Raw genomic sequence first — 17,281 nt, forward strand, 5'->3', positions numbered from 1 at the left:
GGTTAAAGTAGGGGCTCTGTATAGGGAACCAGTTTATTGAGCCCGTTTTAGTTGATCTGGATGGAAATGCCATGCCCTCCACTTACCAGGTGGCACTTGGCCCTGCAGAATTTGCATCTGGGATCAAATCCATACAGCAAGACCAGCCAATGGCCAAGGATTAAGGGAACAGTACCTAAGAACATCTAAACCAAGTGCCTTGCTTTTAATATGTTCAAAATACTACACATACTTTGCCTCAGTCATTTTAAAAGTTCTAAGATGGATCAGTATTTTCCTTTCCTGTGGACATACATGATGCTTACAGAGCTGCAGCTGTCATCTTCCTTAGCCTGCAAGGCTAGTGGTTCGCCTCATTCAGTAACACTGATTTAGTAGCTTCCATAAAGTGGTTGTCCATGGACTTGTGGACTGACATGGACATCAGATAGCTTGGGAAGCACTTCACTACAATATTTATATGGCTCTCTAGTAGGTTGCTTTTCTACATAAGTATAAATACATCCTTTTGTGTATTGTGGTCAAGTAATATTTCATGAGTTATTATTTTTGGTTTCTTTTTGTTTTTAAGTATTCATCTGTTATAATAGAAAATGGAAGAAGCTTACAGTGTTTAAAAACAAAACATCTCAAGAATTGCATTCTACCTAAATGGTGATGTATACTTCAAGTCCACATTAATTTAAATAGCTTGCACTCATACTTTATTGATATAGTAATAATGCAACGAGATCTTGGAAGCTCCCTGCTTTACTGTAGCACAGAGAAATGCTGTGCCTTTTATGGTGCTGTTTTTGGCAATTATAATTATCAAGTTTACAAATACTATCAGCTCAGTGCTATGACAAAGATGATGTTAGACCAATACTATTTTAACAACTCATTTGATTTTAAAGTGCTCATGAAAAATTAATCTATTGGATTTGAGAAGCTTAATACAGTAATGAAAGTTGTAGGGACAGCCAGTTTCTTCTTGTGCAAAAGTGTTTTCACAAGCAAGGGTTATTTTTAAGGTATAATAAAAGGAAGCAATTCATCTATTTGATTTTTAATTTTCCCCCCCATTTTATCCTAACTATAGAAAGTATCTTACAGTGGTCTGGTGCTTGCTTTTTAAGAAACTAAGTGATATTTACATGGATTATTTTCAAAACAAAGATCTATGTCAATGTTGCTTTATGCACATTGATGCAAACTTAGAAAACATTGTCTCTGCAGTATGAAAATAGCAAGTAATATAAAATTATTACAGCATTTATTGGTTAGAAATGGAGTCAAAGCATGGTACCTTGTTTTTATAAGTAAATCACTGATTGGAACCACATGAGATTGTTAACAAATTTAGCAGCAAATTAAGATATAGGCCAGATTGAAATGTGAAGATATACTTATTTTGGATGTCCTACCTGCCTTTTAAAAAGAGATTTCAGTTAAATGTAACTATCATCACTTTACATCTCAATCACATACTGCACTGGGATACAATTTCTAATCCTCCCTCCATAAAATTCTAAATTGTGCTGGAATCATCCTAAATGTAATACAGTATGATACGTTTTACACAATTGCAAAGAATGTTTTATTACAATTTACATAGTATGATACGATAACACAATTTTGAGCAAGAAAATGTATTTTACCTTTTGAAAGAAGAAATGTAAAAATTAAAATTTGCAAGCGGTTTAGGAAAATACTATGTTCAAATATAGAACACTTAATTAGGTGGTTTTTTGTAAAAAAAAATCTTCAACATGGATTTTGGAGCATGTCTATCTTTTCCACTTTGGATGCCTGTATGATGGTAGCTTGCATGTTACTTGGCAACAAGGAGAAATATTTTTGGAAATTTGCATGTGAATGGGAAGCCCATGAGAATATGGGCCATTTCTGAAACACAGAGATCAAAGGCTGAGAAAGCTGTATGTTTATAATATGTATACATGTACGCATACAGTATTAATTTTGGCCCAAACTCAAAAGCAATTAAAAGTGTTATGAATAAGCTATAAACCAGAATATACTTCAGGTACATCTTAGGTTGTGTACATTTGTTTCCCCACAACTAGCCATCTCTGAACTAACAACCTACAAGGGAATTTTAGTCTTAAGTTGTGTGTCAACTGGGCTGGGTAAGAGCAAAACCATGAAAATCAACATATCCATGTGTTGCTCCATGCCTGCACATTATTTGTGTGAAGATAGGGACCATATACTTCTGGTCTATTGAACCAATGTGAGACACTGTATGTAAGCAGCTCAACTCTGGTTTGTTTACTCCATGCATTGGATTGTAATCTCCTTTGTGGACTGAAGGAAATCTTGAAAGCAGCTTGTGAATTTGGTATTGTTAGCAAAAGTAAACAAAGTTCAGACTATACACAAAGACTTCCCACTTGCACTTTTCTAGATGAGGGTACGATCATGATCCTTGAGATCATGTGGTAAGTGGTTACAGGAACAGGGCTGCTTATGTATGTGAAGATGCTGTTTGCAGTATCACAACAAACATCTTAATCTAATCTATATATGTATATATTTGAGGGTTTGCCTTGATTTCCATAAAAATAAAATATTTAATGCTCTGAGATATTTGGGATTCTAAAATATTTATGGGGGATCTTTTGTAAACAGATTTTGAACTTTAATTAAAAACATTATAAAATACATTACACTTCATTTCCCAGCCATCCCTTGAACAAAAAACAATTGCACTTTCCTTCATGGCACAGTAATGCCTTTTTCGTCCTTCTGCTTTCACCAAAAAAAAAAAAATATTTTAGAATATTATTTGCTTATGTACAATGAGTTGTAGCCCTCTTGGAATTTTACTAGAAAGATGTGAGTTTTTCATTAAAGCATAAATAGGAAGTTGTGTTTTGACCATAACAATCATGTTTTCATCAACTTAGTAACTCAAGCATTTTTCTTCCCAGAAAAAAACCAGATTGCTTGCTTTGGGGTCTATATAAAATCCATATTTAAATGATCAATTTGATTAGTAAGCAGAATATATTACACATTCAAATATCTTTTTTGGTGACAAATATACCAACAACATTATTTCTTCTGCCTCTCTTTTGTTTCCCAATACTGGAAAAATGCCTATGCAGTGTTCCATGATAGGAAATTGTAGGCCGAGTACCCACCATGTACTATTGAAATCTAAAGCATAAAAAATCAGGATTCTTGCGTAACAGAAATGTTACTGAAGAAAGCCGTTACATAATAATTTTTCCAAAGGAAATAATTCGGAGTACAATCCATTCAAAGTTACACACTCTCAAATTGCAATAATTGGGAGAGTTATACAAGTGCTCTAACATCCTCACATTGAAAACGGTGGGAATTAAAAGTGTTTTAATTGTGGCTGTTTCATGCCCAAAGTGTATAATTAAATGAACATTTTAAATGTTACTCTTAAAGTTGTATAATTATACAGCACTTTCATTCAGTGTTCTGATTTGTGTACTGAATTTTGTACTGAATGGCAATTAGGATGGTTGGATATTTTATGGTGCAGCTAAATAAAATTGCCAGGCTCTGGTGAACTCTTAAAAAGCACAACACATTATAAAATTTCTGGCACAGCGTGTTAATAGTGTATAGTGTTTCCTTAAGATTGAATTACAAAAGAGTATTAAATTGTGGCAGCTGCCAATGTTATCTGACTCTTTTCTTCTTCTCCCCCCACCCCAAATATGGTGCCAGAACATATAATTGTAGCTGTTGGGTACCAACAGATAAAAATGATATCTAAGAGAGCTTAGTGCTCCTAGCTTTGACCCTGTCAACTTTCAGTGATTAAAGGCATGTCCTGACTTTGGGTGGCTTTTGAGTGCTCACCAGTTAAAATGAGCAGAGGTCTGGAGATGAGCATGATTTTAAATCAGAGGTGCCAGCATTTCACTGAGATGCAATCACTTGGCTTAATGCTACAGCACATAAAGGCAAGTATATACACATAGTCACATCTTAAAGATAATTCATGGTCTTGGACCATATGAAAAATATTGTGCTTTCCTCAAGATATTTATGTGCTGAAAATGGCACTATCCAACCCAAGCATTTCTGGAAAATTAAATGTGTAATGAAGACCTTTGGAAACAAAAGACTTGCTTTCTTTTCCCTTCACATAAATAACTGGACTGAGATACTCAGGTGTGAAGAAGATGGCAGTTTGACATTAAAATGTTTTCTTTAAAAAAATGATTGTGGGTTAAGGAACTTGGGGGAGAGTAGTTTTACTTCACCTCTGCTAACATGATTTTCTATCCTGATTTTTAAAAAATCTTTTACATCCCACACTGGTGAAAGTTGAATAAAAAGCTGGCAAGGTGTACATTTAACACCTTGCTCCTGAAAATTAGTTCATAGGTACAAAGGCCTTTTTTGGTACACATGGTGGGAACAGAACGCTTCCTCAGTATTGTCAGAGTAACATTGCTGACAGTCGCCTGCTCAAATGACCAAGATCCTCTTTTTTAAAAATTCCACAATATTGGGTGTGGATGTTTTTTTTGTTTTTGTTTTTTTGAAGAAGGCCTTAAATTCCATCTTTTATGGACTTAGTTAAAGAAACCAGAGTTTCCATCTTCCATGCTTTTTTGATTCAGTTTTGGATTTTTGCTTGGGAGTTGAGGAGTAACTCTCCTGGGAATAAGGCAAAGGTGCAACCTGAGTTTCCTCAATAGGATGAAGTTTTCTCAGAACTGGCTGAAGTTTGTCTTCTTGCTGCTTAAAATCTAATTCCACACTAAATAGTGGAGGGAAAAAAGAAAACCATAATCAGTTGATATAAGAATTCTTATTAAGTCAACATTTATAATGAGTGTGACAAATTAAAGACAACCAAATATCTCTTTCAACACATCATGTTGACAAGTAATTATTAAATAGTTCAAATGAACTATGAAATATAAAACATCCTTTAAATATGTCAGTTAAATATACAAATATTAACAGCACCCCACAGGCTTATATACACTGGTGCCTCGGGATACGAAATGATCGGGTTACGAAATTTCCGGGATACGAAAAAGTTGGATTGGCAAAAACTGTTTCGGGTTATGAAATATTTTTTGGGTTACGAAATTCATTTCAGCGCGAAATTCAAATGCTGCAAAGTGCAGCTATAGGCTTTCCAGTGCTAACGGATTATTTTTCGGGTTACGAAATTTTCGGGTTACGAAAGGAATGGCGGAACGAATTAATTTCGTAACCCGAGGCACCAGTGTACTGGACCATTGGTCTAACCAGCAGTAGTACACCTAAGTTATAGATATAAAGGTTTCTAGTCCTAGGAGATTACAGGAACAGAATATAGGATATTTTTGCATGTCCAGTACCACTCAGCGAACACCTTTCTTTATTGAGCCCCCACCTTCCCATATTCAGTTGCAAGATACTCTTTGCTGTCTGCATCCTGGAATTGTCTGTCATTATGTCTGTACTGAAAAATCTGAGCCTGAATACCACTATTAATTTCAAACTAGAGTAGTTCCATTGAATTCTGGACAGTTTATCTATAGGTTGACTCACTGCTCAACAATATATTCAGTAGATTTATTCTAGTTGGGAGTGTCCAAATGGATTCAGGCCACAATTATGTTACAATCATGTGTGTTTGTTGAGGAGGCTGAGAGCAAAGACAGTCCTTGAGATTTAGAAATTATGTCCTTTTCCCTTAGGTTATCCTAAATTCTAAAATTATGGCCCGATCCAGACAGGCCTTTGAGGTGCCTTCGTCATGTGCGAGGGTTCCCTGGTGGGCGGAGCACCCACACAGCTGGCAAACTTTGGATGTGAAGAGGGCGCCGCAGCTGCAGCATGCCCACCAGATGCGGCGTGTAACGGTGATGTTGCAGCTGTGCCGCCTCCAAACGGGGAGGCGCAGCTGTGATGTCTCCATGCCGTCGCTGGCACTTTGGGGCGGCGGAAGTGCACCGCAAAAAGGAGCCGCTTCCTGGCGCTCCTTTTTTGCTGTGCAGGAGCGCCACGCAATTTGGTTGCTGTGGCACTCCTGTGGAGCAAATAGAGGCGCCGGGGACGCACCTTTTTCTGGCGGTGTGTACCCCGCCAATGTTGCTTCTGCATTATCTCAAGCCATGTGCACAGCATCAAAGTATTAAAGACTGAAATAATGTTACCAAAATTCTAGTGAAATGTTGAAATGTAATGCCATATAGTGAACATATGCATACATGTTGTGTTTCTGGAATTTGACTAGGGATAAATTAGTAGTCTTCAAACATTTATAACTTTGTATTAAGTAAACATGGAACGAGGGTGACCTTACTAGCTCCATTTCCATAGTTATATGTTACATAGCACATGGAAGTCAACTATGTGAAGATGAGAGGCTCCTCTATGGACACAATTTTAAATATTGAAAGTCAAGGTTCTAAAAACTGTAGAGAGGTGAAAAAGATACAAGAGATTCTCCTCTTCAGATAAATCACTCTCTATGTGTAGATTTAAGGAGGATGGCAAGTCTACTCCCCCACTTTCACACACAGAGAGACATCTATAATATCGGAAGACGCTTAACTAGATAATTACAATTAGGCCCCATGATAAAGGTGCACTGCAGTTATCTCTGCCCTGGTTGTAAATTCTAGTTGAGGAATAAATTTTATTTGCTAATTTTAGAGGTAAATTTGCTATTACTGGAGATAAATGAAGCAATCCCAGTACAAGTAACTAATATTGGAATAGACCCTTGCCTCATTGTTCTTTATAGAATTCTAAATGTGAAGCCTGTTCATGCAATCAAATGATAGTGTCTGATTTTTGTGTATTTTTTAAAGTCTATGAAATGTTACAAACATACTGAAATAATGACCTCTTTGCTGTTTCTTTATCTTTGCTGTGTATAACTTAACCCAACCTTGAAGCTCAGCCAGTTATAAAGATAAAGCTAGCCAGATTGATAGAATGCTGTGATAGAATGCTATCGCATTATCAAACAAAATTTCAAAACATAACGATTGCAAGGGAGAAACAAATTCAAAACTATTTCTCATTTGAAGGTTTAAAATTGCCACATAAGAATAAAGTTAAACTCATAAAATATGCATCTTAAATTGTAAGTAATATGTGCTGTATAAAAAAGCCCTGCTGGCTGCCCTGCAGTTAAGGGAGGGGAAGAAAAAGATTTGGAAGAAATTACAACTCAGAGATCAACATATATTAGTAAAATACATTTCAGATTCAATTTATAAAAACAAAGAGGCATGATTTCCAGCTGTAGCAAAGGGGTAATTAGTAATGGTGTGATGCACAGCAATCTGGGAAATAAGATAATATTTTTTAATATTTAACCCTGCTTGTCTTGTGGAATGATAATGGTTTGTGGCATGTTCTGCTACTGTTGATTTTTCTGGCTGGCCCAGTCTTCAGTGTCTCTTGTGTTCCTTGATTATTGTTTGCACACTGCATTTGGTGGTCCCTATGTAGCTTGTCCGCAGCTGCATGGTATGCAGTAAACTCCTGTGGCTGTGAGAGGGTCTCTCTGGTCCTTAGCTTTGCCTGGGCATAAAATACTGTTTGAAAACATGGAAATTCTGGACCATGCCAACCACTACCATGTCAGGATGCACAGGGAAGCCATTGAAATCCACAAACATCTGGATAATTTCAACCGGAAAGAGGAAACCCTTAAAGTGAACAAAATTTGGCTACCAGTCCTGAGGAATAGCAAAATAAGGACTCAGCAATTGCAAATGGGAAACCAGTCAGAGTCAGGGGCTTTCCCAGCAGATAATGATCACCAATTAGCAGACACTAATCCTCTTTTGCATTAGCCTCCCAGCCTGAGGCCTGCCATCAGCACAGAACAATAAACATGCAAATCACTCCTGCATTCCCAGGCTCACACAGTATATATAGACCCACTTTTTCCAGGCAAGCATTCTCTGAAGATGCCAGCCACAGATGCTGGCGAAACGTCAGGAAGAAAATCTTCTAGAACATGGCCACATAGCCCGAAAAACCCACAAAAAACCATGGATGCCGGCCATGAAAGTCTTCGACTTCACATTAGAAGGAACCTCCTGACAGTAAGAGCTGGTAGACAGTGAAACACACTCCCTCGGAAAGTGGTGGAATCTCCTTCTATGGAGTTTTTTAAATAAGAGGCTGGATGGCATCTGTCGGGGTTGCCTTGATTGTGAGTTCCTGCATGGCCCTTGTGGTCTCTTCCAACTTTATGATACTATGAGTCTACACCTGTGAGCATGGTGGGACTCTGAGAAAGCCCTCCTCTACAGATCTAAATGTATACTTTGGCTTACATAAGGAGATAAAAGTCTTTCAGATAGTCAGGACCTAAGCTGTTGTAGGGCTTTAAAGGTCAGAACTTTGAATTCTTCCAGGAAAGAGACCAGTAGCCAGTGCAGCTGGTTTCCCAAATAATCTTTGGATCCTAAGCCACTTTGAAGATAATTTCAAAGATAATTCAAAGAAAAGGCTTTTCTATCACTCCTTCTTGCTTCCAGCCATTTGTACCCTTGGATATGATACTCTTTTTTGATTGTTGGAGCCCCTTCTGATCAATGTACGATGGAGGCGTTAAGAGCTGCTGCAGAGAGTCTGCCTAAATGGATCCTAACAGAATCAGGTTCACAGCTATTTTAGTCTTTACTAAACCCCCTATACTCAATCCTATATTATTTGGCAGGGAGTGTCTTCCACTTTTCTGGGAAGCTTTTAGTAGAGTAGCATAAACTGCAGGGGAGACTGGGAAACTCTTCTTCTACGGACATCATTAATTTACCACAGAATGCCAGGTCTATATCTTTGTTTCTTCAGTTATAGACATCTCCCATGGTGTCAGATTGAAACATGTAATTCTCCATTGGTCTCATCCTTCCACCCCATTTATTCTCAAGAGCACATTGGAACAGTGACAGAGGTGCTTTGTTTTTTCATCTGTTAAATTCTGTTAAATTTAACAAATCTGTTACATTTTGAGTACCAAAATACTTACAACAGCTCTGCTCTAAAAGCTAATCAGAAAGTCTCTGATTAACAGATTGCAAACAAGGTCAAACTCAAAATAGGTTAAGAGTGAGATTCAAGCCATAACTGACAAAGTTAATTTTAAAAATATGGTTAACGTCAGTAAGAAACTAAAGACATCACTGTATTCCTTTCTTTTTAAAGAAATAAAGCTATTAAAATCTAGATCAGCCAATTCCATTGTTTGGTAGCTAACTTCCTTCAGTTGTGGAGCCACATGGGTTTCTTCTAGTCTGCTGGAAGGCCTTACTGTCCCACTGTTGCTAGAAACCAGCTACCAAAATCCCAGTGAGCATGCTGAGAAACATGGTGCTCAGGGACTGCACAATTTATTCCCCAGCAGAGTTGCGCTAGTGGTGGCATGCTGGAAACATGAGAAATGCATTCCCAAGGCATCATGTTTCCCAGGAGAAGAGGTTAAGATGGGCCATTTGGGAATCTGACCTAACAGCTGTACACATACATTAATTACTGGGACACACCAGCTTTAAAAGAATATTTAACTTTCAGCTACAGAACCTGCTAAGTATTAAGGCTAGGACACTCTTTCTAAATCAATTTCAAACCACTTGTGGCATAAATGAAAGATGTGAACAGCTAGGAACTGGGCAGTTGACTTTTGCTAAGTGGAATGGATTGCTGTATGATTCCTGATTTCATTTCTAACATTCACATTATTGAACAAGCAAATTTATATTAAAATCTGCAGTGATTTAGCTCTGAACTGTTGGAACTGCTACAGTGATAATTTACAACCACCCAGCAATACTTGTGTTCTTTGGTTTCCAAAAAAGGTAGGTGATCATCCATAAGGCTTGAATCATCAAACTCATATAGTTTTCATGTGTACAAGAGATCCCCCTAACAAATGTCCAGAGGGTATACAGTGTCCCCGCACCAACTGTGGGCTTGTCATCCATGTTTTGAACTTCAGTGGATGGCAAGCCCTGGCTTTTTCAATGGGAGCACGGACACCCCCATTGAAAAGAATGGGACTTAAGGTCCTGCATTTTCTGCTATCCATGGTGGTGGTGGGGTCTGGACCGGACAACTGTATTCCCAAATGTCCAGGAAAATGTTTTGGATTTGATGGGTAATGGACAGTTTAAATGAATGCCAAAAACCATCCTGTCACAGTGTGTTTCCTACCTTCTAAAATTCTAGTTATTTGCCTGCTTCTTTTCTTGCCAAATCTAATCACCTTCCAGTTCCAGCATCTATATGAAGTTGCTTGCTACATGGTATTGTTGTTGTTAACTGTCTTGAAAGTTGACCTCAACTTATGGTAACCCTGTGAATGAGACACCTCTAAGCCATTCTATCCTCAACAGCTGTGCTGAGATCCTGTAGACTCAGGACCATGTCCTCGTTGATTAAGTGTGTCCTTCTGGTATCCATTCTTCCTCTCTTCCTACTGCTTTCTACCTTTCCAAGCATCATCGTCTTTTCTAGTGAGTCATGCCTTCTCATGATGTAGCCGAAGTATGACGGCTCCAATTTTGCCAACTTGGCTTCTAGAGAGAGTTCGGGCTGGATTTGTTCTAGGACCCATTTATTTATCTGTTCAGCTGTCCACAGTACCTGCAGAACTCTGCTCCAGTATTACATTTCAAATCAGTTGATTTTCTTTCTATCAGCTTTTATCACTGTCCAACTCTCACATCAATACATGATGCTATGGAAAATCTTAACTTTAGTATTCAGTTATATATCTTTACACTTCAGGATTTTGTCCAGTGTCTTCAGGGCTGCCCTTCCAAATCCTAATCTTCTGATTTCTTGATTGCAATCTCCTTTCTGATCAATGATTGGTCCAAGGTATGGGAACTCTAACTATTTTAATCCCCCCATTTATGTAAATCTTGAGTGATCATTATTTTTGGCAATGTTCAGTAGTAAGCCTGCCTTTGCATTTTCTTCTTTGATTTTCTTTAGCAATTGTTCCAACTCTTCTAGAACATGGTCACATAGCCTGAAAAACCCACAAAAAACAATTGTTCCAAGTCTTTGTTGTTTTCTGCTAGCATTATGGTGTCATCTATATAGCTTGTTTCTACCTCCAGTCTACATTCCACTTCCCTCCAAGTCTAAACTTCTCTACCTATATTTTCTGCATACAAGTTGAATAAACAAGGTGATGGATGCAGCTTTCCTTGACTTCCTGATTAGGAACCATTCTGTTTTTCTGTATTCTCCTTTAATGGTAGCTTCTTGTCCTGAGTATGGGTTATGCATCAGGACAATCCAATGTAGTGGCACACCCAATTATTTAAGAGCAATCCCTAGTTTTTCCATGATCTATGCAGTCAAACACATGCTGATTTTCTTCTGGAATTCTCTGGTGTGCTCCATTATCTAATGAATGAGTGAAATGTGGTGCCTTGTGCCTCTTTCTTTCCTGAACCCAGCTTGCACCTCTAGAGTGTCTTGTTCCATATATGAAAGGAGCCTTTGTTGTAGAATTTTGAGCATGAATTTCTTTGCATGAGGGATTAATGTAATGTTCCTGTACTTACTACAATCTTTTGTGTCTAATTTTTTGGGAATAATATCAGACATTTTCAATCCCTATAAAGTTTACTCTTCCCTATCTGTCATGTTCTTTCTCAGCCAAACTGTTAATTTAAAGGGAATCCAAGTAGGATCATGGCTTACTAAGTTATTACTTTGTGGCCACAGTGCTGGTTCAAGGCTATGTGTTATAGGGCTGGCATAAGGCTATGACAAACTGCAGTTGGAACTCACAAATGTTGCATTTTTAGGCTCTTACCTAGAACAATCCAGTTGCTGTTCACATCATGCCAACAGATACTGCTTTGTGGGAAATGTCACATGGTCTATTACAGAGTGCTTTTGGGAAAATCAGATTTAGTACAAGAGACCATACATGTTCAAGAGTCAGTATTCTGTGCTTTATAAACACAGATAGAAATGTTTTGCTTACTACATTACATTTTTGTTAATGTACTCTATATTTCAGAAATTCATGGTGTCACCATAATTTGAGGGGAACTTGAAGGAGTGTGCACGTGTGCACACACACATTTTAGACCAATAAATAGGGTCTGAAAGCTTGAACATGGTGAACCTTGAACTGGAACACAACAAACAACTCTTCTGCTGCAGAATTGGGGGTTAGAATTAAGGTTACTAAGTTCTGGCTCCATAATTTTATCACTGAGATATATCGACATGGAGCAATATTTCATTTTTAAAGATCTTATTTCAAATTGACATGCATATTACATTTACTAGCACACAGTAACAATAATTAACATACTGAGAATCATATCCATAATTCAACACCTGTCTTTCACAGACAGTTTGTTAGCTGCCTTAATTTACTACAGCGCACCCTTGGCTTACGCAAGGGATCCGTTCAACCCCCCTGCGTAAGCTGAATAGTGCGTAAGCACAAGTCCCATTCAATTGAATAAGGCTTGTGCTCGCGGCGTGGGAGAGTGTGCGCACCATGGGTGTGCACACCATTCATTCTCCCGTCGTGTGGCTTAGGCGTAAGCTGGAAGCCGCGTATGGGGTGCTCGCCTATAGTGCGGACACACTGTAAAAACATAGCCATTGCCTTCTCTCAAGAAAGATCCTGTATGACTAAATTACTGGACTAGATCTCTGCTATCAGTGGTGCATGATTCCAGGCATTTACTATAGGATCTCATCTGTGGGAATCTGTCCTTCTGAGGCAATAGTGGCCACATTGGAATAAACAAGATTCTGTCAAACAGCTAGAAAAAGCTGTTCAATATACAACCCAGGACAAAACCAAGAAATCTAACATGCAAAACTAAGAAATCTACCTCCAGGTCTTCTCCACTTTTGCTGCCCACTAATTCTGTTCCTATTGGACCATTTCCCACTTAAACCTCTTACTGACTTTAGGAAGAAGCCCTCTGAACAAACCTGCTTCACTTTAGGTTAGGGTTAAGCAAAGTGCAGCATGCCAGATATTGTCAAGACTGCAGCTCCCTGCAACTGGGTATACTGTCTAAGGCTGATAGAAATTGCAGTCCAGTATCTGGAAGACTGTACTGTACCCAGTCATTATGTATGTATTTCTTTAGAGAAAAGTAGGCAAATGGCACATTGAACTTTCTGTTGCCTACCCATCTAGCATTTGGCATTTCCATACACAAAATCAGAATTTTGTGTATGTGAGGAAGAAGCCAAAGGTGCGTGAACAAGAAACAGATCAAGATATATTCTGGGAAAGAGGATGGAACTATTTAAAACATTGCTGTATCATTTACCTAGATATTGTGCCTTTTCATTGTATCCTTTTAATATTTTTTCATATTTAAAGGTTGTTCTCTGTAGTCTGCATTAACTCAGTTGAATAGGCATTACTTCAAGAATTACTGTGTCCAGCTTTGAGATTTTAAAACTCTTGATCCTCAAATCTCTTGAGCAAGTAGATGCCCTATTGAGACGTAAGTGAGTAGTGATTTTATATCATCTAATTAGCTTTCATCCAGTAAGACATATTAACTTTCATTCGCTACTCTGGACTGGAAGGCTGCATTTCACAGATTGTAATAATCTATTTTCAGTTGAGCTCAGATTTAAGTATCAGGAGAACATAATATCTAGGGTAAAATTAAATTACTCAATAAGGCAAATACATTTTTTAAAAATCCAAAGGAATAGAAAATAGCCAAGTTACAGGTTAGTTCAGCATTCACTAATATTTCTCAAAAACTTCCATTTCATTCTGGTTCAATCAGTTTTTCTCTGTAGAAATTAATCAGCAGCAGGCTTTAGATAAGAAATCTGTTCTGAACCTGAAATAACTTGAATTGGCTTATAGAGTGCCTCTTACTTTCTGACTAAAGTTAGCTTATTATTAACGCTTTAGATGGTTATTTCATTAAGATAATTCATGGTAAGTGCCTAAGATAGGGGTACAAAATATTAAAGAAAAGATGGTTGTTAAGTAGGAGCATAAACAACAGTTCTGTTAGGAAATAATCATAGGAGGACTATATTTTAGCGTTTGAAAAAGCAACTCTGGACACAATAAGAATTGCACAATTTCTTCATACACATGCATTACTTCTCAGTACTTAAGGTGTGAAAAGAGAAATACCTTGCTGTATCTGGATAACACTAATAATGCACCATGTTTTGGTGTGGTTGTGTTGTGTTAATCCTATTTGATAGTACAACTCCTGTATAGTTTCATAAACTATACACAACATACCTCAGGGCCCATACAGACAGGCCAAAATAAAGCTGCTTTGGGTCACTTTGGAGGTATGCTGTTTAAATGATGCATGCATCCTAAGAGGCCAGAAGCCACGCTCCAGTGCTAACGACTGGAACACAGCTTCTTGCCTCTTAGGATGCATGCATCATTTAAACAGCATACCTCCAAAGTGACCCAAAGCAGCTTTATTTTGGCCTGTTTGTATGGGCTCTCAGTTAACCAAGCCCCTAACAAAGAAGCCCCTTTTTACAAAGTCTTTTTATGGGTCCCCACCCCCTTCTCTTCCTCATCCTCGGTGTAGTTGAGTGATTTTTTAGCAGCATTGACATTGGGAAGATGGTGAAAGAGGACTGGAGAAACACAGACTGTTGGTATTGAGTTGCAGGAGTATTTATCTACAGTAAACAGTGCAGTAAAACATGAGCTGGAAATGAATAGGATTCTCCTCTAGCTGAGTCCTACTGCAGCGTATGTGCCTGTATACAATAGGTAAATAGTTTTCTCCAGGATTCTTTACTGAGTATGTATAATCAGCAAAAAGAAGGGGGAAAATGGAATGCAGAGTAGCTTGCCACACCAGCTATCCCTAACATGTTAAAAAAAGAAGCTTACAATAAGCTTTGCCACAAGAAAGATGGACTGACCTGATTGTTTCACTTCATATGTGTATATTATTTATTGTTTTGTGCCTTCAAGTAGTTTCCAATCGATGTTAACCATAAGGCAACTCTATCATGGGATTTTCTGGGGATGAGAGTGTGTGACTTGCCCAAGATCACCAGTGGGTTTCCATGGCCGAGCACAAAATTGAACCCTGATTAGTTTGGAATAAGGAGTTTGCTGAAACATACTGAAGTGCTCTTCTTTTTCAATGGTGTAGGAACCTATCTCTCTTCTTTCTGTGTTATTTCTGCCTCCAGTACTAACTTTTCTGTTAAAGAAATGATGTCTAGGAACATATCTGCTTTGTTAACTGAGGTATACCTGTAGTTGATTCTGAGTGGAGGATGTACTTGATCTCTTAATTTTGTAATCTTTGCACTAATGGGGATAGATTTTCTTTCCTTGAACACTGCAGGCCAAAACAAAAGAATAATATTATTGCATCCATTTAATGAATAAGTTTAGGGGCTTTATCTGTTTCTTATGAATAATTTGAAAATAAATGTCACACCAGTGAATTACAAATTTAACACTGCCTAATACTTTTCCTCACCTTTTAAAAAAGGATTCAGCTAGTTACAAGGGATGAGGTGGGGTGTTGGAATATTTTAAATTACGGACTAGAGGCACTGATTGTATTATTCTATTCTATTTTGACTACAAGCCAGTGCATTTATCAGTATCTTCTCATGAGATGTTTAAGAGACAGCACAGTCTCTTGCTATCAGAAACAGCTGAAACAATTGTTTCTGTAGACGTGCCCTTCCTATGCAATCCAAGCTCAGTTGCATTATTTTGTGCATATGCTCCTGAATTTAAAATTATTGCTTGTGGACAGAGTTCAATTGATAGGTATCTTTTAGCTAGACCAGGTGGATCCTTGATTGAAATTTCTACTGTACCAGATGGATTGATAATGGGATCTATTGAAAACAAGCTCAGGGGGTATTCTTTTTTACCTTTCTTGTTTGAACATAATTACAAACAATTTTTGAAAAGCCCCCTCACTTCTAAAAGTGTGGTATATGGGCTGGGGGGGAGGGAGGGAGGAATTGGGGAAGGGAGCATTTCTCTAACTAGCATTAGAGAAATGCTAGTCCAAATTCTGTTATCTATACTCAGTCACTAGCACAATTCTTTAAATTTGGCAAATAAGTTATTTTGATGCATAATACAAGGAAAAAAATCCCCAGATTGTTTGAAACATTTGAAATCTTCATCTTCCATGATATGGCCCTTAATTAGACTACAGCTATTGTGTCATGCCACATTAATATTCCGAGAATACCATCTTGAGGGCAAAAAATTAATTACATTTAATTATTTCTACATTTCAGTTATGCTGTACTTGACATTAGTGGATGCAGTTGGGTAATCAGGAGGGCAATAGATTTATTGCTGTAAAGCTGCTTTTGCTAACTCACTTAAAAACAGTTTAAGCACATGCTACTTCTGCACTATGATTATGTTCCTGAATGTATATGCAGCCTTTAAAGCACTTTTTTGCTGAGTGGTAAAACTTAGCTGGCTTGGTAAAATAAGAGTTTTCATGAGGCCAAATCTAGAGTAAATAGTGGTGCCAGAGGCTAATTGTCTTTCTCCTTCCATCTGATTACCTTTACCTTCAGAATCTGGTTTTCCTCTCCTATCTGTATTCCCCCATGGCAGGCTTTATTCCCTTATTTGTGGAACTCAAGTCTTCTCCTTATTTTACATGAATATGCTGCCTTTAAATTGTCTGTGCATGCATGCATGTTGGCCAGTTGTGGGCCAGGGCAGGGAGCAATAATAGATTGTGGAGTAGAGTGAAATTTGTTGGTTAAAAATATGAGAAATGTGGCTATTTAAATGAGTGTGAGCAGTGAAAAGAAGGATCCAGATATCAACTGTGGGGCTGACCAAATGTGTAATCAGCCATCCGCTATCTTGTGTGCCTTCAAGTCTCTTCTAAGGTATGGTGACCCTATCATGAGGTTTACTTGGCAGAATTTATTTGGAGGGTTTTTCGCTTGCCTTCCCACTATTTTGTTTTATATGCTTTTTTATTTATAATGTTTGCCTGCAGTAGATTGTAGCATTAAGATAAAGACTTAAAATAACAGAACATGTTTCCTTCTCAGCTTAGAGCTCACATTTTTGATGTGGTGCACAGTCTCTACTTTCAATTCCCTCTTCATCTAACATGGGCCACTGATGGCAATGGAACTCAATCACCGTAGCGGCTGATGCCACCTCGCAAAAGAATTACCTGTTAAGCCAGGCAGTGTCTCAGCTGAAGCGTTTCTGAGGTACTGCAGATTGGGGAGCCAGAGAATAATTGCATTGCATTGCCACTTATAGAGGCCACCACTGCTTCTCTCAACACACCCCATGACCAGG

General features: G+C 38.0%; 2 protein-coding genes across 8 annotated transcripts in view; one reads left to right on the forward strand and one right to left on the reverse strand.

Annotated features, from left to right (window-relative positions):
- DOCK1 (dedicator of cytokinesis 1) overlaps positions 1 to 17,281 on the forward strand; it is a 502,791-nt gene that overhangs the window by 184,965 nt on the left and 300,545 nt on the right. The window lies entirely within an intron of this gene.
- Positions 1,736 to 17,281, reverse strand: part of INSYN2A (inhibitory synaptic factor 2A) — a 79,628-nt gene continuing 64,082 nt past the window's right edge. For 3 of the 6 annotated variants that reach the window (XM_089510141.1, XM_089510138.1, XM_089510137.1), the window contains one exon: positions 1,736 to 4,753. In XM_089510141.1, the coding sequence (XP_089366267.1) occupies positions 4,570 to 4,753 (184 nt within the window). In that variant the 3' untranslated portion in view covers positions 1,736 to 4,569. Of the gene's footprint in view, positions 4,754 to 11,788; positions 11,869 to 15,235; positions 15,312 to 17,281 lie in introns of those variants that run through there. The other 3 variants (XM_089510139.1, XM_089510142.1, XM_089510140.1) reach the window with 3 other exon arrangements.

Source organism: Sceloporus occidentalis, unplaced genomic scaffold (assembly GCF_023333645.1).
Source record: "Sceloporus occidentalis isolate IW3139 unplaced genomic scaffold, rSceOcc1.0.p SCAF_2, whole genome shotgun sequence".
Taxonomy (NCBI): Eukaryota; Metazoa; Chordata; class Lepidosauria; order Squamata; family Phrynosomatidae; genus Sceloporus; species Sceloporus occidentalis.